Consider the following 24,932-nt stretch of genomic DNA (forward strand, 5'->3'; position numbering starts at 1 on the left):
CCCTGCCCTGAGCTCTGTCAGTCTGCTCCATTCTCCGTGCCTCTGACGCTATTTTGTTTTTGTTTTTTTAATTTTTTATTTATTTTTTTGTTACAGATATTTCACCTTTTTTACCCCATTGGCACACCCCTCCACACCCCACCCCTGCCCCGTCCCTGGCTTAGTTGTCCATGTCCATTGGTTACGCATACATGCATATAAGATCTGTGGTTTATCTCTTCCCACCCCCCTCCCCCCTCTTCTGAGGGATGTCAGTCCGTGCCCTACTTCCATGTTTCTGGGTCTACCATATTCTTCAGACTATTATGTTCATTATATTCCATATATAAGTGAGATCATGTGGTATTTGCCTTTTTCTGCTTGGCTTATTTCACTTAGGATAATACTTTCCAGGTCCCTCCATGTCGTCTCAAAGGATAAGAGATCTTTCTTTCTTACCGCTGCATAGAACTCCATTGTGTACATGTACCACAGCTTTTTTATCCATTCGTCTACTGATGGACACTTGGGCTGTTTCCAGAACTTAGCTATTGTAAATAGTGCTGCTATGAACATGGGGGTACATATATTCTTCCTGATTGGTGTTTCAGGCTTCTTAGGGTATATTCCTAGAAGTGGGATCACTGGGTCAAATGGAAGTTCAATTTTTAACTTTTTGAGGTAACACCATATTGTTTTCCATAGTGGCTGCACCAGTCTGCATTCCCACCAGCAGTGTACTAGAGTCCCCTTTTCTCCACACCCTCGCCAACACTTGTTGTTTGATGATTTGTTGATGGCGGCCATTCTGACAGGTGTGAGGTGATACCTCATTGTTGTTTTATTTTGCATCTCTCTGATAATTAGTGATGTTGAGCATTTCTTCATATGTCTCTTGGCCATTTGTATGTCCTGTTTGGAGAGGTGTCTATTTAGTTCCTCTGCCCATTTTTTAATTGGGTTCTTTGTCTTCCTTTTGTTGAGTTGTATGAGCACTCTATATATATTGGAAATTAACCCCTTATCTGATACATCATTGGCAATGATGTTGTCCCATACAGTGGGTTGCCTTTCCATTTTGATGATTGTTTCTTTTGCTGTGTAGAAGCTTTTTAGTTTGATGTAGTCCCATGTGTTCATTTTTTCCTTTGTTTCTGTTGCCTTAGGTGATGTATCAGTGAAAATTCTGCTCCGTATGATGTCCGAAATTTTGTTGCCTACATTTTCTTCTAGAATTTTTATGGATTCACGGGTCACATTTAAGTCTTTTATCCATTTTGAGTTTATTTTTGTGTATGGTGTAAGTTGATGGTCTAGTTTCATTTTTTTTGCATGTAGCTGTCCAATTTTCCCAACACCATTTATTAAAGAGGCTGTCTTTACTCCACTGTATGCTCTTGCCACCTTTGTCAAATATTAATTGAGCGTATTGCCTTGGGTCCATTTCTGGGTTTTCAGTTCTGTTCCACTGGTCTATATGCCTGTTCTTGTGCCAGTACCAGGCTGTTTTGGTTACAGTCGCTTTGTAGTATAACCTGATATTTGGTATTGTGATCCCACCTACTTTGTCCTTCCTTTTCAAGATTGCTGTGGCTATTCGGGGTCTTTTTTGTTCCATATGAATTTTTGAAGTATTTGTTCTAGTTCTATGAAGTAAGTCGTTGGTAATTTGATGGGGATTGCATTGAATCTATAGATTGCTTTGGGTAGTATGGACATTTTAATGATGTTCATTCTTCCAATCCATGAACAGGGTATGTGCTTCCACTTTTTTATATCTTCCTCTATTACTTTTTTCAATGACCTGTAGTTTTCTGCAAATAGGTCCTTTACTTCTTTGGTTAAGTTTATTCCTAGGTATCTTAATTTTTTTGGCGCAATGGTAAATGGGATTGTTTTTTCAGTTTCTCTTTCTGTGAGTTCATCATTGGTATACAAGAATGCCGTCGATTTCTTGACATTAATTTTGTATCCTGCTACTTTGCCAAATTCATTTATTAAGTCTAGTAGATTTTTGATGGAGTCTTTAGGGTTTTCTATGTATAATATCATGTCATCTGCAAATAATGACAGTTTCACTTCCTCCTTTCCAAGTTGGATCCCTTTTATTTTTTCTTCATGTCTGATTGCTGTGGCTAAGACTTCCAGTACAATGTTAAATAAGAGTGGCGAAAGTGGACATCCCTGTCTTGTTCCTGTTCTTAATGGAAATGTTTTTAGTTTCTGTTCATTGAGTATGATGTTGGCTGTAGGTCTTTCATATATGGTCTTTATTATGTCAAGATATGATCCCTCTATTCCCACATTGCTGAGCGTTTTTATCAGAAATGGATGCTGGATTTTGTCAAATGCTTTTTCAGCATCTATTGATATGATCATGTGGTTTTTATTCTTCATCTTATTTATGTGGTGTATCACATTTATTGATTTGCGAATATTGTACCAGCCTTGCATCCCTGGAATGAATCCCACTTGGTCATGGTGAATAATTTTTTTGATGTATTTCTGGATCCGATTTGCTAATATTTTGTTCAGGATTTTGGCATCTATGTTCATCAGGGATATTGGCCTGTAGTTTTCTTTCTTTGTAGTGTCTTTTTCTGGTTTTGGAATTAGAATTATGCTGGCCTCATAGAACGTGTTTGGAAGTCTTCCTTCTTCTTGAATTTTTTGAAATAGTTTGAGGAGAATGGGTGTTAGTTCTTTTTTGAATGTTCGGTAAAACTCCCCCGTGAAGCCATCTGGGCCTGGGCTTTTGTTTGCTGGGAGAGTCTTGATTACCTCTTCAATTTCTTTAGTTGTTATTGGTCTGTTCAAGTTTTCTATCTCTTCCCTGTCCAGTTTTGGGAGACTGTGTGTTTCTAGAAATTTGTCCATTTCGCTTAGATTGTCGAATTTGTTGCCATATAGTTGTTCATAGTAGTTGTTAACAATCTTTTGTATTTCCGTGGTGTTGGTTGTTACTTCTCCTCTTTCATTTCTGATTTTGTGTATTTGGGTTCTCTCTCTTTGTTTCTTGGTGAGTCTAGCTAAGGGTCCATCAATCTTGTTTATCTTTTTGAAAAACCAGCTCTTTGTTTCATTGATCCTTTGAATTGTTTTTTTGGTCTCTATGTCATTTATTTCTTCTCTGATCTTTACTATTTCCTTCCTTCTACTTGCTCTGGGGTTTTCTTTTTGTTTGCTTTCTAATTCTTTAAGTTGTGAGGTTAGACAGTCAATTAGAAATTTTTCTTGTTTTTTGAGGTAGGCCTGTAATGCTATGAACTTCCCTCTCAGAACTGCTTTCGCTGCATCCCATAGATTTTGTGTTGTTGTGTGTTCATTTTCATTGGTTTCCAGGAAGTTTTTAATTTCTTCCTTGATCTCCTCCATGACCCATTCATTATTTAATAACATGCTATTTAGCCTCCTTGTGTTGAAATGTCTTTGCATGTTCTTGTTGCAATTGATTTCTAGTTTCATGCCATTGTGATCTGAGAAGATGCTTGATATGATTTCAATCTTCTTGAACTTGTAGAGATTTAGTTTGTGTCCGATCATGTGGTCTATCTTTGAGAATGTCCCATGTGCACTTGAGAAGAATGTGTATTCTGTAGTTTTGGGGTGTAATTCTCTGTAGATATCTATTAAATCCATTTGGTCTAGTGCTTCATTTAGAGTCTCTGTTTCCTTGCTAATTTTTTGCCTAGAGGATCTATCCAGTGCTGTCAACGGGGTGTTGAAGTCCCCTGCTATGATTGTATTGTTGTCGATTTCTCCTTTGAAGTCCTCCAGAAGATTTTTAATATATTTTGGTGCTCCTATATTGGGTGCATATATGTTTATCAAGGTTATATCTTCCTGTTGGATAGATCCTTTCAATATTATGTAGTGGCCATCTTTGTCTCTAGTTATGGTCTTCATTTTGAAATCTATTTGATCAGATATGATAATTGCTACCCCAGCCTTTTTTTGCTTGGGAGATTTTTTTCCATCCCTTCACTTTCAACCTATGTGAGTCTTTTGTTGTGAGGTGGGTCTCTTGTAAACAACATATAGATGAGTCATGCTTTCTTATCCAATCAGCTACTCTGTGTCTTTTTATGGGAGCATTCAATCCATTTACATTTAAGGTGATTATTGATATGTACTTATTTATTGCCATTTTTGTTTAGTGTGGTTCTATTTTTCTTCCCATTTCTACTGCTAATTACAGCAGTCCTTTTAACATTTCTTGCAGTGCTGGTTTGGTGCTAATGTATTCCCTTAGCCTTTTTTTTTTTTTTGTCTGGGAAGCTCTTTATTTGACCTTCTATTTTGAATGATAGCCTTGCTGGGTAGAGTAGTCTTAGATTCAGATTCTTGTTTTTCATGACTTTGATTACTTCATGCCATTCCCTTCTGGTCTGTAGTGTTTCTTGTGAGAAGTCAGCTGAGAGCCTTATGGGGTTTCCTTTGTAGGTAACCTGTTGCTTATCTCTTGCTGCTTTTAGGATTCTCTCTTTGTCTTTAATTTGTGGCATTTTAATTACTATGTGTCTTGGTGTGGGCCTGTTTGGGTTCTTCTTACTTGGGACTCTCTGTGCTTCTTGAACTTGAATGCCTTCTTCCTTCACCACATTAGGAAAGTTTTCTGTCACTATTTTTTTGAATATATTCTCTATCCCTTGCTCATTTTCTTCTTCTTCGGGGACTCCTATGATGCGAATATTATTACGTTTCCAGTTGTCCCACAGTTCTCTTAAGCTGTCTTCCTGTTTTTTCATAGTTTTTTCCTTTTGTTTTTCTGATTTGTTGATTTTTTCTACCCTGTCTTCTAATTCACTGATCCGGTCCTCAGCTTCCTCTACTCTGCTTTTTATTTTTATTTATTTTTATTTTTATTTTTTTATCCTCACCCAAGGACATTTTCCCACTTTTTTTTGTTCAGGTAGAGTGGGAGGGAGAGAGAGGAACAGAGAGATAGAGAGAAACATCGATGTGAAAGGAACAAATCGAGTGTCTGCCACCCGCACGACTGACCAGGGCCGGAGACAAACTGCAACCGAGGTACGCGCCCTTAGCGGGAACCGAACCCAGGCCGACGCTCTAACCGCTGAGCCAAACCGGCCAGGGCTACTCTGCTTTTTAAACCTTCCAATGTGTTTTTCATTTCTGATATGTGATTTTTTATCTCTTCTTGATGGTTTTTAATTTCCAGTTGGCTTATTTTCAGTGTCTCTATGTCCTTACTCATGCTGTTCAGCTTCCTCAAGATCATGGCTCTGAATTCTAGTTCTGTTAACATGCCTAATTGCTCCACATTGATCTCATCTTCGGTGGAGGTCTCTTGCTCTTTCATTTGGCTTCTGTTTCTGTGTTTCACCATTTTGGCTATCACTGTGGGTTTTGGAGCCTTTCAGGTTTTCCCTTGGGTATTGGTGTTCTGCTGTTTGTGGCTCCCTCTCCTGTGTTTAGATGAGCGAGGGAGGACCCACGTTAAACACCACTGTCAAGTCTTACTTTCCTGGTTAAAGTTGCTAGGCCAGGAAAGGTACTGTTATCCTCTAGCTTTTTGCCTGGAGGCTAGCAGTCGAGGTTACTTGATGAGTTTTGGGTTGTCAGTTGATTGAAAAACTCCCTCAGGTGCTCAGCACAAGGGGATTTCACAAGGGTGGGGCAGATGCTGGTTGTTAATGAGCCTCAATTAGCACTTCAGTGGCCCACAGGGTGGGGTTGGATCTCCGAGGGAGGGGCTGCTGCCTCTCCTCAGAGCCCTGGGAAGGAGCAGTGTGGCCACCGTCCTGAGTGGCTGCACTCAGCCAAAGCTCTGAGTGCCCTCCAAACCCCGAGTGTCCCCACACAGTTCCAGTCCAGTCTGCCCTCCCTCTGCCGGAGCCCAAGGTGAGTGGCTGTGGCTGTTTCAGCCTCTGTCCCGGCTGCGCTGTGGAGCCGCCTGGGAGTGTGACCCGAGGGCGCTGCCCGGCTGCTGACCGTGGGCTCCCAGCCCCTGTCTCGCGCCTTCGCAAGCCTACCGGGATGGAGTCAGTGTCCCTGGTTATATGGTCCTCGCAAGCTGCTTTTCTGTTGGTTTTTCCCGTCAATTTGTCTGTGTTATAGTTGTAATTCCAGTTTGGTTCTGGGAGACGGTCTGTGTAGCTCCGTTCACTCCGCCGCCATTTTTCTCTCCTCGCTATTTTGTTTGTCAGTTTACTATGTTCATTAGATTCGACATATAAGTGAGATCATGTGATATTTGTCTTTCACTGACTGGTTTATTTCCCTTAGCATAATACTTTCCAGGTCCCTCCAAGCTGTCTCAAAGGGTAAGAGATCCTTTTTTTTTTTTAGTATTCCATTGTGTATATGTACCACAGCTTTTTTATCCACTCATCTACTGAGGGGTACTTGGGCTGTTTTCAAATCTTAGCTATTGTACATAGCACTTCAATGAACATAGAGGTGCACATATTTTTTCAAGTTGGTGTTTTGAGGTTCTTAGAATATATTCCCAGAAGTAGGATCACTGGGCCAAACAGCAGTTCCATTTTTAATTTTTTTAAGAAATTCCATACTGTTCTCCATAGTGGCTGCATCAGTCTGCATTCCCCCCAGCACTGCACTAGTGTTCCCTTTTCTCTACATCCTCAAAATTGGTTGCTTCTTGTATGAGCCCTGACTGGGGGTCAAACCTGCAACCTTGGCATATTAGGGACAAAGCTCTAACCACCTGAGCTACCTGGCCAGGGCTCACTGGAATTTTCCATTTAATGTTATCAGACTGTGGTTGACTGTAACCAAAACCATGGAAAATAAAACTGCAGACAAGAGGTTATGGTACAATTTGAGGGTCTAACATAAACATATTATTGTAAGGTAGCCAGGCGCCGCCGGTGGGAGGTGGGAAGAAACCAAAGAGCCAAACAGCCGAATAAGCAGAAATCAGGCTTTATTGGGTGCACTCCGGGCGGGTTCACAGACTCGGGGGGTCGAGTCCGAGAAGCCGCGCCCGATGCTGGGGTTTGTGATTTTTATACTTGCGCCTATGGCAGCGGGAACTTGTTGTTAGGGTTAGGTCCTGAGGGGCTACGCATGGGGGCCCCTGGAATGTGAGTCTATTGTCCCGGAGCAAACAGTTCCTGGACTGGGACAGGAGAATGGGACAGGAGTTGATCTATGAGTTCGGGGCAAACAGTTCCTGAAACAGGGTGGGAGTCTAGGTTGGGTAAGCGAGGTAATGGCTGAGCAGTTTGCCTGGCGCCAGTCCCCAGGCTATCGGACAATTATATCAGGCCCTCGGACAATTATATCAGGCCCTGGCCGGTTTGGCTCAGTGGTTAGAGCGTTGGCCTGTGGTCCAGAGAGACCCGGGTTCGGTTCCCGCTAAGGGCACGTACCTCAGTTGCAGTTTGTCCCTAGCCCTGGTTGGATCGTGAGGGAGGTGGCCACTCGATGTGTCCCTTTCACGTCGATGTTTCTCTGTCTCTCTTCCTCTCTCTCCCTCCCACTCTATCTGAACAAAACATGGAAAAATGTCCTCAGGTGAGGATAAAAAGAAACAAAACATATTATATCATACTATATAAAGTGTGTATATATATGTATGTCTATATATATCTATATATGTTATATATAAGTATATCTATATTTTCTTTTCTGTCCCATTGATCTTTCTGTTGTAATATCCCAACTGGTTTAATTATTTTGGTTTAATGACAAGTGTTAACTATTTAACCCATATGTTAAACATATGACCTATGTTAACTATTTAATGTAACTATATTTTATTTACTTTAGTTTCATGATAAAGGTTAACTGATAAGGTAAAGCCCATCTTACTGTTCATCTGTTAAATGCCTACTTCCCTTCCCTGTAGCCATGTGTGGTGGGGAGAAGGTGGCCATTAATTCTGTAATACTTCTCCCTCCCAGGGGGGCCGTATTCCCTCCTCCTACAGGCTCTGTGACTGTTCTGTTTTTAGGCCCAGGCTTTTCCACTTCCTATCTCCTGGGCCACTGTCTCTGGGAGCCCTTCACACAGCTGTGCTGGAGCGCCCCGCCTTCAAAGGATCCCTGCCACGTGCCCCACCTGTGAGTCAGGCCAAGCTGGACCCTCCCGAACAGCTGTCTGCCAGCTGAATACCACCGGTGGCCTCGGACAAGAGCACGTGCAGAAGGATTGCCCAGCAGAGCCCGCCTGAACCTCTGGTCCACAGTCACCAGGTCCAGCATTATATAGCGGCAGTTGTTTTAACAGACTGAGTTTTAGGGTGATTTGGTACGGTGACAGGACAGCATGTGATGGGCAGCGACTCCTGTGGGAGGACAGACTTTCCTGCCCCGCTGAGCTCGGGTTGGGGTGTGACTTGCTTTGGCCAGTGGTATCCAGGTAGACAGGGCACGTGCCAGGCCCACATGAAAACGTAGCCATTGTTTCCTGCCGCTCTCTTGCTGTCCTCTGCCATGAGAAGGGCATGTCCTTGACGGGGCTGGTCCTTCAGCCTGGGTCCCGCGGCATGAAGTCACGGAGAGCAGGGCTGCGACGTGGACGCAGCACAAGCAGGACATGAATGCTTGCTGTTGTGAGCCACGGAGATGTAGGGTTCTCCACGGCCGCAGCTGTGAGCCACGGAGATGTAGGGTTCTCCACAGCCGCAGCTGTGAGCCACGGAGATGTAGGGTTCTCCACAGCCGCAGCTGTGAGCCACGGAGATGTAGGGTTCTCCACGGCCGCAGCTGTGAGCCACAGAGATGTAGGGTTCTCCACGACCCCAGTCACTCACAGAATGAGGCACCACAGCTATTACTTCTCTCCCCTTCCATCATTATTGGCAAAGCCCATTTCCCATGATAATGTCCATGGAAGAACACCCAAGCCCATAGAACAGTTTTATAAGAGCTCATTTGAGACAAATTTTTGAGATTATGCCTAAAAACAAGATCTCAACAGATTGAGAAAATACCCTGGAAAATGGCAGGTTTGCAGTTCCTTTAATGCATTAAAATCAAGGGAGACACCAAAGGGGAGTCCAAGGAGCGGGAGGAAGCTAAGTGGGGGTGTCTCTAGGACTGAATAAAAAACTAGATGGAGAAATGCATATTTCTTTGCATTGGCAGGTACAGCATAGTTAATGAACATTTACAGCACACAGATGGTATTCGGGGAAGAAGATAATGATGAGGGGTTCTGTGGTCTTGTGCTCTGGTGCTGGTGGTTATGCCTCCAAGCGTCTGGGAAAGAAAATTACTCTGACATTTCAAAGGTAAGTTATCTTAGATGCATAAGAACTGTGGACAGGGCTCACATAAGATAAAGACTAATCTTTGCTAAGGAAGTTAAAGGCCTGGGACATGACTACCCACCATGATTGGAGCAGTTAGGAATTTTTATGTGACCATTCTGGTCACTGAGTTTGTGGGTCCTGCCATGTAGGCCCCCCTGAAATGGTCAGATTTAGTATATGGTCCCTTTTTCATTCATAGTAGAATCTGAAAATGTCACATATTCATTTTTCCAGCCTCCTTGGCAGCTAGAGGTATTTTTGTTCTGACCCATGACAAGTAGGGTAGTCCTTGAGGGGGGGTATACTTCTGGAGAAGATTTTCCTCAATGATCAAAATAGAAAGACATAAAAGGAGGTATGTATCTTTAGCCACTCAGATACTCTTTCTAGACACTGTTTCCTGTGAGGGTGTGATGGCTAGAGCCACAGCAGCCACTGTGAAACCATGAGTCAAAAAACCTGAGAATTAAAAGCCAAAATAGCTCAGTCGGTGTGGCTCAGTGGTTGAGCAATAGACCCATGCACCAAGAGGCTGCTGGTTCAATTCCCAGTCAGGGCACATGCCCAGGCTGTGGTCCAAATCCCCAGTGAGGGGCATGCAGGAGGCAGCCAATTGATGTTCTCTCTCATCGTTGTTTCTACCTCTCTCTCCCTCTCCCTTTCTCTCTTTCTAAAATCAATAAAGAAGAAAAAAAAATTATTTAAGCCAAAATATACGAAGGAGTGGAAAGTTAAAAAGATCTTGAATCCTTAAAATTGTTGAGCCATTCAACAACTCTAAGACTGCCTACCACCACCAATGTCTTATAATGTGATGATTGTCTTCATTGTCTAAGCCACTGTTAGTTGATAATTCTGTTATTTGTAGCCCAAACCAAACTAACTAGAGTCGTTATCTGTTGATTTTGCCTGTCCGGTGTACAGCTCTCTTCTTCTGGTAACAGCCCTCTGGTTTCTCTTTAGGGAATCACCACACACACACACACCCCCCAGATGACAGATTTGGTTCTAGTGAGATGCACCCTCCAGTTCCTGGGTGTACCTGTGACCAGGCTGGCCGGTCAGAACGCTACATCCGCCTGGCTGCGTGAGGAGGCTGAGGCTCACTCCTGGGAGTTTGGGAAGAACCGTTTGGAGAGAGAGGCTCTCTTTCCATTGGGGTTGCTGCTTAGAAACCAACACGAAGAAAAGCAGAGTGGCGATTACAAAAGACTCATTTCTGACGACATCATTGAATCTGAGGACTCAAATGCGCCTGGTCTACCTTTGGACTTTTCTTTCAGTTATATGAACCAATAAATTTTTATTCCTCCATAAGCCAGTTAACAACAGAAAGAATCCTGACTGTTCAAACCAGAGCTCTAGTTTACAGATAAGGCCCAGGGGCCCCAGGAGGGAAAGCAGGGGTGGGGATGGAGAGGGTAGGGAGGGTCAAGACACACCTCTGCCAGGCGGTGCCTGTCGCCTTCACAGATCATGGAGGCTGAGGGGGCTGCACCGCAGGACTTACAGACTCGGGGACCAAAAGTAACAACACAGTGGTCTGAAGGGCAAAGCAACTCACCCAAGGTGGTATGAGCACTTCAAAGGGCTCAGTCTCAGATTCATCAGAGCTACGAAACGCAAGTTCTTCCTCCTGAACCACACCACTTCTCAGGGTTGGTCGACAGCAGGAATCAAGTCTGTATACTGCCTCGTAAACATCACGAGTTTTACTGGTGTTGGCTGGGTGGGGCTGAGGATATCTCAGTTTCTTTCTACCTGGGAGCCAGGTTCTGAATTCTGAACCACTCCCCTGGTAAGCTGGGAAGAGGCGATGGTAGCCTCCATTAGGTCCACCACCGTCTCTCCCTAGGTCCTCCGACTGCTTCTCTCCCCCGGGCTCCCTACACACACTGCCGCGGGCCCCACCAGCCTGGCCAGGAAGGGAGCTTTATCTGGAACCCACCTTCTCTCCAGGACATGTAGGTGGCTTCTTTCAGACAAGGCCAGGTCCGCTCAAGCCATTCCCAGTAGCTCTGGTGGCACAAGCTGGGACAGCAGCAACCTCCAACCCCCACCTATTCTGGGAAGCCCCTCTCAAGTGAGGGTCCAGGACACTGGCCCAGAGTTGCCTCCAGCCCCTCCGCTGAGGACTCTCCTCTTAGCCCAGCGTGCGGGCAGGTTTTCCAGCTGCATAATAAAGCATCAGTCATAAGGCCCTGCTCTTGTCCCTGAACCTCACCTGGAGAGTGGGCTGAACTCAGTCTGATCAGCAGCGGCCTGGGTGTCCAGCCACTAATGCTGCCTCCAAACTGGTCCCCACAGGACGCAGACCACCCCCAGGACCACTTCCTCATGGCTGCCTTCCGTCAGAGGTTCCCACAGTGGGGGAAGCAGACCCGCATGCACACAAGATGATCTTTCCATGGAACTGCTGAAGTTTTAAATCACACGGAATCACACAGCAAAAGGTTGTTCCCTTCTCGGTTTTTTAAATTGGTTTTTATTAATTATTTTTAGAAAGAGAGGACGGGAGAGAGAGAGAGAGAGAGAAACATCAATGTGAGAGAGATACATCGATCAGCTGCCTCCTGCACACCTCCTACTGGGGATCGAGCCGGAACCCGGGCATGTGCCCTGACCGGGAGTAGAACCAGGACTTCTCAGGACGACACTCAATCCACTGAGCCACACTAGCTGGCTGGGCACCTTCTCCGTTCTTTTGCCCCTTCAGGTCACAAAGAGAAGCTCTGTTCGGGGCAGGCTTGTCTTTCACAAGTTTTTAACACTTGCTAATCTCCCTTTTTGACATTGGGGGGGGGGGGGTCTTTGTATGTATTGAATTTGTATAGTTATTTTGGCTGATTTCTAATGTGCAGGGGCAATATTAAATTTCCTTTATAAGCTCAAATATGTACTTTTGTTGTTGTTAATCCTCACCTGAAGATATTTATTTAGTATCTTTTATTGATTTTTCAGAGAGAGAAGGGAGAGAAAGATAGAAACATCGATGTGAGAGAGAAACATAGATCAGCTGCCTCCTGTACACCCCCTACTGGGGATTGAGCCCAAAACCCGGGAATGTGCCCTGGCTGGGAATCGAACTGGGACCTCTCAGTCCACAGGACAATGTTCAATCCACTGAGCCACATTGGCCTGGCCTCACCCAAGGATGTTTTTCCATTGATTTTTTTTAGATAGAGAGGATGGGAAGGAGGGAGACAAAGAAAGAGAGAGAGAGAGAATCATCGATATGAGAGAGACATCAACTGATTGCCTCCCGCATGACCCCAACCAGGCCCGGCCGGGGATTGAACCTGCAACCCAGGTACATGCCCTTGACCAGGAATCAAACCTGGATCCCTTTGGTCCTCTGGCTGACACTCTAACCACTTAGCCAAACCAGCCAGGACAAATATGTACATCTTAAATGATTCGTAGACAAATAATACATAAATAAAGGCACAGTTCACAGAACTACTGCGACAATAATGAGGGCGGTAAACAAATCTCTGAGATTTGGCACCTGCTGCTCCTCAGGGTGTCCTGAGGGTCCCCTAGAACAAATCCACAGACAGTTCTGGATTTGATATCCAGAAAGTGAGGCCCACATAGCTTCTGTGATGGCAGCCAGAGTGCTGCTGTCCCTTGTGTGACCAAGTGCCCACCCTTCTGAGCGTGGGTGGGATCAGGGCACCTTCATGCACATTGCTCCCTCATCCACCAGAACGGCAGTGGAACCTTGGGCCTACAGTAACCCTCATTAGGTCAGGGGCACTACTCATTGGCACCAAGCACTTGCAGGCAGAAGTGGGCAGGAGGTCTTTCCCCAGAGCCTGGGCCAGGGTCATGCTCGGTGCCTTGGGGACCCTGGAGAACCTCTTGTGGACATTTGTCACTGGGAGTCTGGCTGGAAGCTTCAGGTCAGTGTTTCTAAAAGTTTGGTCTTTGGATGTCCAACATCAGAATCTCTTATTTAAAATATAGATTTTCCTGGAGACTCAAGGAGCTCTCAAATGAGGCAAGGGTCTGAACTTTTAAATCACAACATTTACCATCAACAAAATTTGAGAAACGCTATATTGGGAAACTAGATCCATCACAAAGAAAGCCAGTCACTGTGTGTCTGCCTATAGCCTCTAAGTCCACGTCTGTCTCTCTCCTCCATTTCTCTCTGCACCAAGCTTCCCCATACTGCGGGAAAAAATAGACTCTCTGGGTTTTCTACACACATACGCCTGTAGTAGACCCAGAAAGTGAACAAACATCCCTTAATCACAAAGTATTTGTTCATGTGACAGTGCTCTGACAAAAATCACAAAATTCCCTCAGAAATCGAATACCTGTTTCGCTTCCTCCAACTCATCTGTCAGAATCACACGGCAGTCAGAACACAGAAGCTGAACCGGGTTAGTGCATCACCCTAGACAACACCCCGAGCCCCAACAGTACACAGCCCTATCCATGACCTCAGACCCCTACAGTCAGAAAGTGCCAGGAATCAGACACCCGGCTGGACACAGTGCCCCCTCACAGCTTCCCACCGAGTGCCCACAGCACGGGAGTGTGTGCCCATGTCATGGAAGGTGTGACACGTCGAAGGGGGAGTTTCTGCAGCACCAGAGACAAGGAGCTGAGAGGCGTTTCCTTGTGGAGGGACCCAGGAAGCACTGATGGAGGGAGTGAGGGGGACAGGGATGAGGGGGACAGGGCCAACGGGGCGCCATGGGGGTCTAACAAGCACATGAGGCCCCACCTGCTGGAGGTTTCACAGATTGGAGAGATCACCCCTCTCAGTTGTCCCACCCATGGGGGGAGGACGCTGAGTGCTTGCCCACAATTTCCCTCTGTCATTGGTTGAGAGCTGCTCCAAGGGTCATTAACTTCCTGGCACTACCACCTGCCCCTCACACAGGCTACGTGCATGTGTGTGCAGGCAAAGCCTTGGGCAGAGTACCACCCAGGCTTGTGGGAAGAAGCCATTGACACTCCTCAAAAAATTAAAATAGAACCACCATATGATCCAGCAGCCCCACTCCTGGGAATGCATCCAAAGGAAATGAAATCACTATCTTGACGAGATATCTGCACCCCCGTGTTCACTGCAGCATGATTCACAAGAGCCAAGACATGGAAACAACCCAAATGTCCATCAACAGATGTATGTGGTACATACATGCAATGGAATATTATTTGGTCTTTAGTAAGAAGGAAATTTCCTACCCTTTGTGACAATATGGAGGCCAAGTGAAATAAGACAGCCACATGAAGCATCTAAAATAGTCAAATGTATAGAAGCAGAGAGTAGAATGGTAGTTATGGGGGGGGGGGGTCATGAGAAACTGCTGTCCAATCCACACAGAGTTACAAGTACACAGGTAAGTTCCCGAGCTCTGCTGTACAACATGGTGCCTCCACCTAACAATACTGTGTTGTGCACTTAAAACTCTGTTAACTGGGTAGATCTCAGGCTAAGTGTTCTTACCACACACATACAAAAAAAAAAGCACTAAAAACAAAGGGACACATTTTTGGGATGATGGATATGTTTGTTACCTTGATTACGTCCAAACTCATCAAATTTTATACATTAATTACATGCAGTTTCTGCAAACCAGTCATACCTCACTAACGCGGGGCATCGGAAGCCACTGGCACGCAGTCATGGTGAAGCCTGGCAGCTGGAGAGCTAACGAAGGTCAACCGCAGACCCTCGGGAAGCAGAAAAGCCCCACCTACTGCATTTGCCGACGTCTGTAGTGTGTGTGTTCCCACCACAGCCCATTTCAAGGTGTGGTGTGAGTCACTGAGCACAGAGTTAGGGAGATATGAGCACAGCTGGTTCTCCTGAGACAACTGCAGCAGGGCCCTGGGCGAGGACATGAGCCGCGCACCGGCAGCGCCCCCCACAGATACAGCAAAGTGCTTTGCTACAGACCTAGAATCTTAACGATTTCATGTGACTTACACACACTTCTTGTGATGTGTCAAGGTTTGAATGTCTTTTATTTAAATATGTTTTAATTGATTTTTGAGAGAGAAAGAGATAAAAACATCGATGTGAGAAACATCGATCAGCCACCTCCCACACGCCCCCCACCAAGGATGGAGCCCAGGCACCTGTTCTGACGGGTAATCGAACCGGGACCTCTCAGTCCACGGTACGATGCTCAATCCACTGAGCCACACCCACCAGGCAACTACATTTGAATATCTTACCATTAAAAATAATAAAATTACTCTCAAAAACTTTGAATTATTTCATACTATAGAAAGGTATGTCTTATTTATTATTTTTATATCACCTCTCCCCCTCCTCCCCCCAAATCACACCAGCATACACCCATGGGATCAGGAAACCCATTTAAGAAGACTTCATGAAACCATCCATTTGGTCAACTTAACAGTAATGGAAATCTCTTGTTTTGTCTGACCAGCGCCACGCCCTTCTTCTGGAAATAAAGAGCACTTTGTTGTTCTTCAAGCAATCATCCCTTACCCATCCTGAGTCCTCGGGATCCATTGCCTCGCTCTAGCAACTAGCCAATCAGAACGTTCCATTCCCCTGAAGAAGGAACAAGGCCTTAATGAGCTAATGACACTGTTTGAAATTATTGAAAAAGAAAACCTGTTCTCACGGGATTACTGAGGAAGCCGGGAGCGCCGGCGGCCACCCTCCACTGGGAGGAAAGACCCTTCTAGAATGAAGCCAACACACGAAACATGGGTTGAGAAATGGAGAAGTGAGTCCAGATAGCATCATCTGAGCTCTTGGTTCCAGCTGTGCCTGAAGACACTTGTTGACTTTTGCAGGAGCCCATCAGATCCCTTCTGAACTGAAGTCCCTTTGACCTGGGATTTCAGTCACTTGCAACCAAGGGATTGTTGGCTGATTTGCAGATCTAAGATCGAATGAGTTAGACTTTGGTACACACCCATCCAGTTTTGTCTCCTTGACCCTAAATAGAGTCCCGTGTAGAAGAATATAGTTTATTGAAGCCCGTCCCTCCGTGGGGGGCTGAGAACGAACTCCAGACAGAACTGGTCTTTCCAAGCTGGCCAGACACACAGACAAGGTCACTTCAGGATGCGGATGCTCATCTTCTGCTCGATGTTCATCTTCTCTAGGGACTGGTGGAGATGGGTGGTAGTCAAGAGGACTAGAATTCCAGTCCTCTATTCTTCCAACCTCCTCTCCCATCCCGAAGGCCCCAGCATTCCCTGGGAACCCCTCTCCTCAGGCTTCATTTCCCCTGCCCGTCTGTCCTAGGAACTCAGGCTGTCAAGTCCCCAGGCCCCAAGGGCATTCTGACCTTGGTGAACTCCAGGAAGGACACAGCCCCATCCCCATCTTCATCAGCCTCCTGCACCGTGCGGTCAGTGATGCTCTCCAACTGCTCTTCTGTTACCTGTACCCCAACCATCAGCCGGAGTACCTGGAGGTGGAGGGAGAGGCAGCCACAGGGGGCACTACTACACCAACTCCCACCCTCAACCGCAGTCTCAGAACCCAGCCTCCATCCCTTCTACACCCCGTTTCCCACCTCACCCTCCACCCATTCCCAAGTCCCCACTTCATCACATCCATCCCAGAGTTTTTCAATCTCAGCACCATTCACATTTGGGACCAGAACACTCCCTGTGGTGGGAGGAAGGTGGTCTATCCTTTGTATGGTAATATGTTTAGCAGCGTTCCTGACCTTCATCCACTAGGTGCCAGTTACACCAGCCCCCTCTCCAGTCGTGATAACCAAAAATGTCTCTAGATATTGGCAATGTCATTCAGAGGGCAAAATCACCCCCAATTGAGAACCACTGATCTATTCCCAAACTCAAACCCAACTGCCCCCCCAATCTCCCAGCTAACCCACACTCCAGCCCCACTCATTCCCGTTGCTTAGCCAACACTCCAATTATTTGCACCCCCAAACCACCATTTATCCCCCCGCCCCCACAACCACTCCATTCAACCCCCAACCCTGCAGCCACATCTCTGCTCTTGAGCTCTTCCGACCTGCAGCATCTCGTGCCTGGAGATCTTTCCATCTCGATCCAGATCATAGAGCTGAAATGCAACTGGGAGGGAAGTGGAGGGAAGGGTGAGTTCTCCTGTTCTCTTCCAGCAGGTCCCCCTGGAGGAGCGGGGAGTCATCTCTAGGCTCATAAAGGGAGTGTGAGGTGCCTGGGGCTGCTCACTTGTGTGGCAAATCTGGGGTCTCATTTGGGGGGGCCCTACCAACTCACAGCGAAGTTTGTTCATTCTGCTGTTTAGGGGTTCAGGTTCCCTGGGGTCCCGGGTTCCTGTGTCCTCATCATCTACAGGTCGGAAATGAGCCAGGACTCTGACAAAGTCTGGGAAGTCCACACGCAGGCTCCTGGGGGGGGGGGGGGTAGAATGGAGCAAGGCCAGTGGTCACTTTGGCCCTCCTGCCTCCATCCCTAATCTCCCCTCACCGATCCACAAGCTTCCCCCTCCATCTCTCCATGCCCAGCAAGGTCTCACCCATCAGGGAAGAAGCTGTCTATAATGCGATCTCCCAGGGGGTTCACAGCCAGCGCCCCGATCTGCTGCAGGTCCACACGGCTGGAAAGCAAGTTCAAAGTGAGTAGGGTGGGTAGAGATGGAAGATGGAGGGTCAGAGACACAGAGGGGTAGGACACAGACCAGCTCCCCCTCACCTCAGGTAGCCCTTCTTGTTACTGTCCAGGGCCCGAAACCGGTGGTAGAGGCGAAGCAGAGTGGCCTGCGAGACTGCGGGAGGGAGGGCGAAAGGGTGACGCCCAGGTGGCCAGGGAGGTGGTGGGGGTCGGGGGCTGGCGGGAGGGTGCGTTCTGCTTGGGACTCGAGCCCAGCTGGAGGTTGGAAGGGCCGTGATAAGACCCGGGGAGGCTCTCCGCGCCCCAGTGCTCCCCTCCGGGAGACCAAGGGACCAAAGCTAACCCCCTCCATCCGGGCTGCAGGACGCCTGGGTGTCCCCCAGCTCGGGAACCTGGCCCCGCCTCAGACCTGGACGCCGCCCCGGAGTACCGTGCCCCTGGCTCCTCGATCCCTGCTTGGATCTCCTGGGTTCGCCCCCTCCCCCCGTCCTCAAGACCCCACTGGAGCCCCGACGCCCCGCTCACAGCCCGTCTCCTGCCGAATGCTGTCCGCGTCGGGGATCTGCGCCGCGTGCGAGCCGCCGGAGCCCATGGCCGTGCTACAGCAGACGGGACAGTCTGTCCTCCCGCCCCAGCGCCGCCGCCGGGTGGCCCCGGGGCCGAAGGCCACAGGCCTGGCGAGGATCCAAGCTCCTGCACCCCGGCGTTCCTCGCCTCCCACCCGCGACCCGGGAGAATGGAAGGCAACGCCCTGAGTGGGGGTCAGAGGGCGGCGGGACAACGGGCTGTTTCACTCCTAGGTGTCGAGGTCCGCGCTTGGAGAGGCTGGGCCAGGCCGGGTCCCGCCCGCCCCGCCCTCCCCGGGTCCCCGCCCTCCCCGGGTCCCCGCCCACGGCGCGCCCTCCCTGGGTCTGCGTTCCCACGCTCGCCCCGCGTCCTCCTGTGGGCCCAGCCCTCCCAGCCGTCCTAGCCCGCGGCCCTCCCGGTGCCCACGAGTAAGGGAGTCCCGACCTTCTTCCTCTGCAGACAAAATCCGAGTCCTTCTGGAAAGGGGGTGGCAGGTGGTGAGAGAAGCTAGCCGCCTTGGTCCCAGTCCGGAAGGGCCCCAGCCTGGGCCCTCTCCTCCGACAGGAGGGCCAGAGGGAGACGTGTTAAGAACTCCCAAAAAGGGGTGAAGTGGGAGGGTCCTGCAGCGCAGAGTGGGCGCTGGGTTAAGTGGGAAAAGCACTGCATTTGGGGACTTGGATTGAAACTCCAGCTATGCGACTTGGTTTCATCTCTTTTGTTTGGTCCACATACGTTATTGTTGTTTAATTGAGTCAATGCTGACAAATCAGGAGACTGATCCGAAATCCAGATTCCCATTTTCTACTGAGAAACCAGAAGTCACACCGCTAGGCCCTCTCTGCTGCCTGGCACCACTTGGCTGCAGCCGGGAGCAGCTGCCAAGTGTAAGTGGAGCACGGTGCGCCGCCCTGGTGCCACAGTCCCCACCCAGCCCAATTCACTCCCTTCCCAGCCCCAAGGGGCTCTGGTCGAAGCTCCAGGCTGGGAATGACTCAGACCTCTGACCAGCCCTCGAGGATGATGGGAATCCACCGCCTGAGAGGGCTGCACACATCACTGCGGCGTGTAAGAGAGCAGTGGTGACAACAGCATGGGCTCTCCTGTTCCAAGCCTGCTCCTTGCACAGGCGCCTGCTCAGGGCCCGGCTGCACTAGCTCACACTCCACAGCACCTGCTAAACCGCATTGCTCCTGCTGTTATATGGCAGAGGCTGCCAAGGGGACCAGGTGGGAACTATTGCAAAGCACGAGTGGGGACCAGAGGGTCCCCAATGGGACAAAAAACATTTTTCCTTTTATGTATCAAGCACAGATATACATACAGTACATGACTAGATATATAGTTTATCAGTCTTATTAAAATTTCCAAGGAGATGTGTAATTCAGGAGGGAAAGTCTAGAAATGTTTCTTAGGTGGAGACAATAATGAAAAAAAAACGTTGAGAAACTTGGTTGTAAAGGAACAAGCACCCCAAGTGTCCAGTTGTGAATTTACCATTACCCCTCTTCCCCCATCATAGTCACACATACACACAAATTTTGCAGGCCTTTCATTACAAGGGTTCAAGTTCATACCCGCCCTGGAGAGAGAGATGCTGGAGAAACAGTTGAAGATCCAGTTCCAGGCAGAGACTTGCATCAGATAAGCCTTGAAAATATTGATCTAAGAAGTGTTTGCTTCTCTTTCTGATACCCCAAGGACTAAGCAACTGGCAGAAGGAATGCTTGGTTCCCTTTCTCGCGCGCGCGCACACACACACACACACACACACACACACCTCCCCAAGGACTAGAGCTTTCAGGAAATCTCACTGCCCCCCACTGAAGCCCAGCACCACTCCAGTCCAGGGCTGGGAGTCAGGCTGGGAGTGCAGTTCAGGTTAGGTTCTGAACCAGGAGGGTGTATGGGCCCTGGAACGGTGCAATAATCACCTCAGGCCAGCGTGGGATGCTGATCTTGGAAGGAGCTTCTACAGCCTTGATCTCTGAGTCAGCGTTACTTTAAGTAAATCAGGCCAGAGAGTAATTAACTCCTCCCATCCCCACACCATCGCAAGCCTACAGGAAAACATTGCTGAAATCCACTCCTGCTTCATGCACACAAGTAGGGATTAAATGAACTTCACGATATGCATGGCCACATATTTTCAGGGCATTCAAAGGGGAGATGTTATCTGCTGAACAAAATGGACTGGATTTGGCCTGAACTTTTGTTCTTTTGCTTTTAAGCTACATAAAATTTGCTAGCCATTCTCGATGAAGCAAGACTGAGATTCAAATGAAAAAACAATGCAGGTGCAAGGACAGGAAAATATAGAACTCTTACAACTCAATAACAAAAAAGACAAATATCCCAAGTTAAAAAAATGTTTTCATTGTTTTGTTTTGTTTTTTAAATATTGGTCCACCTGGAACTTATATAAATCTCAAACATTAGTTAAGCAAACATTAATTCAAATCCATCAATAGAACTTTAAACCTTTAAAGAGCTTTGAAAGTTCTTTAAAGTTCAATTTCTAGAAACATAGTGGAACAAACATTCTTCCTTATAAGACTTTGAAGAGTTTGACTGAATTGTGAAATATTCATAGTGTGGTAAAATGGATTGAAGAGGCAGAAACTTTGTTTTTCAACATAAATGATATCAACTAGGAAAAATGTAAATTATTGAGTGTCTTATGATAAACACTTTTACCTAGTTCTCATCTGGTACATATAAAATAGCACATTCCAAATATTATTTTTTATAGTCCCTTGGTATACACTTCTTCTAGGTAATCCCAAGTATAATTAACGACTCTTCCAGTAACTCCCAAATCTCTCTACCAGATTCTGCGATCCCTCTACTCCTTGCCATGCTAAGAGCTATTCTCTCTTCCTCTGTGCAGCAAACCTTAATACATGGTGATGGAAGGTAGACTACACTTCAGGTGGTGAGCACCTAATAGAGTATACAGTTGTCATATTATAAAGTTACACACCTGAAATGTATATATTATTAACCAATGTTACCACAATAAATTTAATTTTAAAAACATGCTGTACCCCAGCCCATGTGGCTTAATGGATTGAGGGTTGTCCCATGAACTGAGAGGTCTGGGTTCGATTCCCGGACAGGGCATATGCCCAGGTTGTGGGCTCCATCCCCAATATGGGGCATGCAGGAGGCAACCAATCAATGTTTCTCTCTCACATTGATGTTTCTATCTCTCTTTCCCTTCCTCTCTCCCTAAAACATCAATAAGAACATATTTAAACAAAAAACATGCTGTATATGCCCTGGCCGGTGTGGCTCAGTTGGTTGAGTGTTGTCCCTTGCACCAAAAATTCAGCGGTTTTATTCCAGGTCAGGGCACATGCCCAAGTTTTGGGCTCGATCCCAGTAGGGGGCGTGCAAGAGTCACTGATCCATGTTTCTCTCTCCCTCTCCCTTCCTCTGTCTCTAACATCCATAAAAACATATTTTTAAAAAACATGCTGTATGTAAAACACTCTTTTGAGAATATACTATACTTGTATTCCAACCATACTTAAATACAAATTAGTGAGAGAAAGAAAAAAGGAAGGAAGGGAGGAAAGAAAAGACTATTAAAGTAGGCTGAGCTAAAAAAAAATCTTTTTATTTATTTATTTACTTATTTTTATCCTCACCTGAGGACATGTTTTGCATTCATCTTCAGATAGAGCAGGAGGGAGAGAGGGAGGAGGACAGAGAAAGAAAAATCGATGTGTGAGAGACACATGGAGTGGTTGCCATCCATGCAACCCCATCAAGGGCCGGGGACAGACTGCAACTGAGGCACACGCCCTTAGCAGGAACCGAACCTGGGTCTCTCTGGTCCACAGGCCGATGCTCTAACCGCTGAGCCAAACCGGCCAGGGTTAAAAAAAATCTTTAAGATGAAATTGCTCAGCCTATTGGGAAAGCTGGACAAGTAAACATAGCTTTTAAATTATGCGATAATATGGCAAATAGGTCTATATAATCCAGGCAGCCCATTCTTTACCTCAAATTACAAATCCAGCAATCATCTTCTACTCTTTGCTATCATGAGCATAAGACAAAAGCTCAATGAATAAGACAGAAAAGAAATCAAGTCCTAAGATAATGCTCCTTAAAAAAGACCTTGAAACCCATCCACTCCTCTCTATTTTAGTTTTACAGCTTTTATTAATGTCCTCTTCTACACTGTTAGTCCATTGTATCATTCTTTCTTTTTTATTTTATTGTTGACAGTATAACAAATGTTCCCCAGTCCCCCCTGCCTTTCCTCCCAGCCCCTGCCATATCCCAGGCCTTCCTCACACTATTTATTGTCTGTGTCCATTAGTTATACATATATGTATATAAATTCTTTGGTTAATCTCTTCCCGCTCCCTACCCCCCCCCCCCCCCCCAGGATCTGTCAGTCTGTTCCATGCATCCAAGCCTCTGGATCCATTTTGTTCATCAGTTTATTATGTTCATTAGATTCCACATAGAAGTGAGATCATGTGATATTTGTCTTTCTCTCACTGGCTCATTTCATTTAGCACAATACTCTCCAGGTCCACCCATGTTGTCATAGTGCTCCACTGTGCAAATATACCACAACATTTCTATCCACTCATCTACTGATGGACACTTGGGCTGTTTCCAGATCTCAGCTATTGTAAATAGCACTGTTGTGAACATGAGGTACATATATTCTTTCTAATTGGTGTTATGGGCTTCTTAGAATACATTCCTAGAAGTGGGATCACTTCTAGGTCAAAAGGTAGTTCCTTTTTTAATATTTGAGTAAATTCCATACTGTTTTCCATGGTGGCTGCACCAGTTTGCATTCCCACCAGCAGTGTATTAGGGTTCCCTTTTCTCCACATCCTCCCCAGCACTTGATATTTGTTGATTTATTGATGGCAGCCATTCTGGCAGGTGTGAGGAGTTGTCTCATTGTAGTTTTCATTTGCATCTCTCCGATGATTAATGACGTTGAGCATTTTTTCATATGTCTATTGGCCATCTGTATGTCCTCTTTGAAGAAGTGCCTATTCAAGTCTCATGTCCATTTTTTAACTGGGTATTTGTCTTCCTTTTGTTGAGCTGTATGAGTTATTTATATATTTTTTAAATTAATCCCTTATCAGATGTATCTTTGAAAAATATGTTCTCCCACACAGTGGGTTCTCTTTTCATTTTGATGATGGTTTCTTTTTCTTTGCAGAAGCTTTTTAGTTTGATGTAGTCCCATTTGCTTATTAGTTCCTTCATTTCCCTTGCCATAGGAGATGTATCAGTGAAAATTATTCTACATGAGATGTCTGAGACTTTGCTGCTTATGTTTTCTTCTAGGATTTTTATGGTTTCATGATTTATATTTAAGGTTTTATCCATTTTGAGTTTATTCTTGTGTATGGTATAAATTGGTGGACTAGTTTCATTTTTTTGCATGTAGCTGTCCAATTTTCCAAAAACCCTTTATTGAAGAGACTATCTTTAGTCCATTGTCTATTCTTGCCTATTTTGTCAAATATTAATTGAGCATAATGATGTGGGTTGAATTCTGGGTTCTCTGTTCTGTTCCATTGATCTAGATGCTTGTCCTTGTGCCAGTACCAGGCTGTTTTTATTACAATGGCTTTGTAGTATAGTTTGATACCCAGTATTGTGATCCCTTCAACTTTGTTCTTCTTTTTCAAGATTGCTGAAGGTATTTGGGGTCTTTTTTGGTTCCATATAAATTTTTGGAGTATTTGTTCTAGATCTGTGAAATATGTCATTGGTATTTAAATAGGAATTGTATTGAATCTATAAATTGTTTTGGGTAGTATAGACATTTTAATTATGTTAATTCTTTCTATCCATGAACACTGTATACTCTTCCACTTGTTTGTATCATCTTCTATTTCTTTTTTCAATATCCTGTAGTTTTTCAAGAACAGGTCTTTTACCTCCTTGGTTAAGTTTATTACAAGATACCTTATTTTTTGTTGTTGCAATTATAAATGGGATTTTGTTTGTTTGTTTGTTTGTTTGTTTGTTTTTCTTTCTGAGAGTTCATTATTGGTATATAAAAATGCCATCAATGTCTGGATGTTGATTTTGTATCCTGCTACTTTGCTGAATTCATTTATTAAATCTAGTGGTTTTGCCCTGGCCGATTTGGCTCAGCGGTTAGAGTGTCAGCCTGTAGTCCAGAGAGACCCGGGTTTGGTTCCCGCTAAGGGTGCGTACCTCGGTTGCAGTTAGTCCCCGGCCCTGGTTGGTTGTGCGGGTGGCAGCCACTTGATGTGTCCCTTTCACGTCGATGTTTCTCTCTCTCTCTCTCTCTCTCTCTCTCTCTCTCTCTCTCTCTCTCTCTCTCTTCCTCTCTCTCCATCCCACTCTATCTGAACAAAAAATGGAAAAATGTCCTCAGGTGAGGATAAAAAATAAATCTAGTAGTTTGTTTGGTAGAGTCTTTAGGGTTTTCTATGTACAGTATCCTGTCATCTGCTAATAATGACAATTTTACTTCCTCCTTTCCAATTTGGATGTCTTTATTTTTATTTCTTGTTTAATCACTGTGGCTAGGACTTTCAGT

At 45.9% G+C, this 24,932-nt stretch overlaps 1 protein-coding gene across 1 annotated transcript; it reads right to left on the reverse strand.

Moving 5' to 3' along the window:
* Positions 1-15,633: 15,633 nt before the first annotated feature.
* Positions 15,634-18,395, reverse strand: CHP2 (calcineurin like EF-hand protein 2). The gene is made up of 7 exons (XM_036280554.1): positions 18,329-18,395; positions 17,885-17,957; positions 17,709-17,789; positions 17,450-17,580; positions 17,220-17,281; positions 16,519-16,641; positions 15,634-16,336 (listed from the first exon to the last, which is right to left on the reverse strand). The coding sequence occupies exons 1-7, from the start codon at positions 18,393-18,395 to the stop codon at positions 16,283-16,285; spliced, it is 591 nt and encodes a 196-aa protein (XP_036136447.1). The 3' UTR covers positions 15,634-16,282.
* Between the last annotated feature and the right edge of the window lie 6,537 nt (positions 18,396-24,932).

This window comes from Molossus molossus, unplaced genomic scaffold, assembly GCF_014108415.1.
Source record: "Molossus molossus isolate mMolMol1 unplaced genomic scaffold, mMolMol1.p scaffold_m16_p_3, whole genome shotgun sequence".
Taxonomy (NCBI): Eukaryota; Metazoa; Chordata; class Mammalia; order Chiroptera; family Molossidae; genus Molossus; species Molossus molossus.

Coding starts and splice junctions, on each gene's coding strand:
- CHP2 (XM_036280554.1), bottom strand. CDS start 18,395: ATGGGCTCCGGCGGCTCGCACGCGGCGCAGATCCCCGACGCGGACAGC. Junction 17,790..17,884: donor AACAAGAAGGGCTACCTGAG/GTGAGGGGGAGC, acceptor CTTGCTTTCCAG/CCGTGTGGACCTGCAGCAGA. Junction 17,581..17,708: donor GACAGCTTCTTCCCTGATGG/GTGAGACCTTGC, acceptor CCCCCCCCCCAG/GAGCCTGCGTGTGGACTTCC.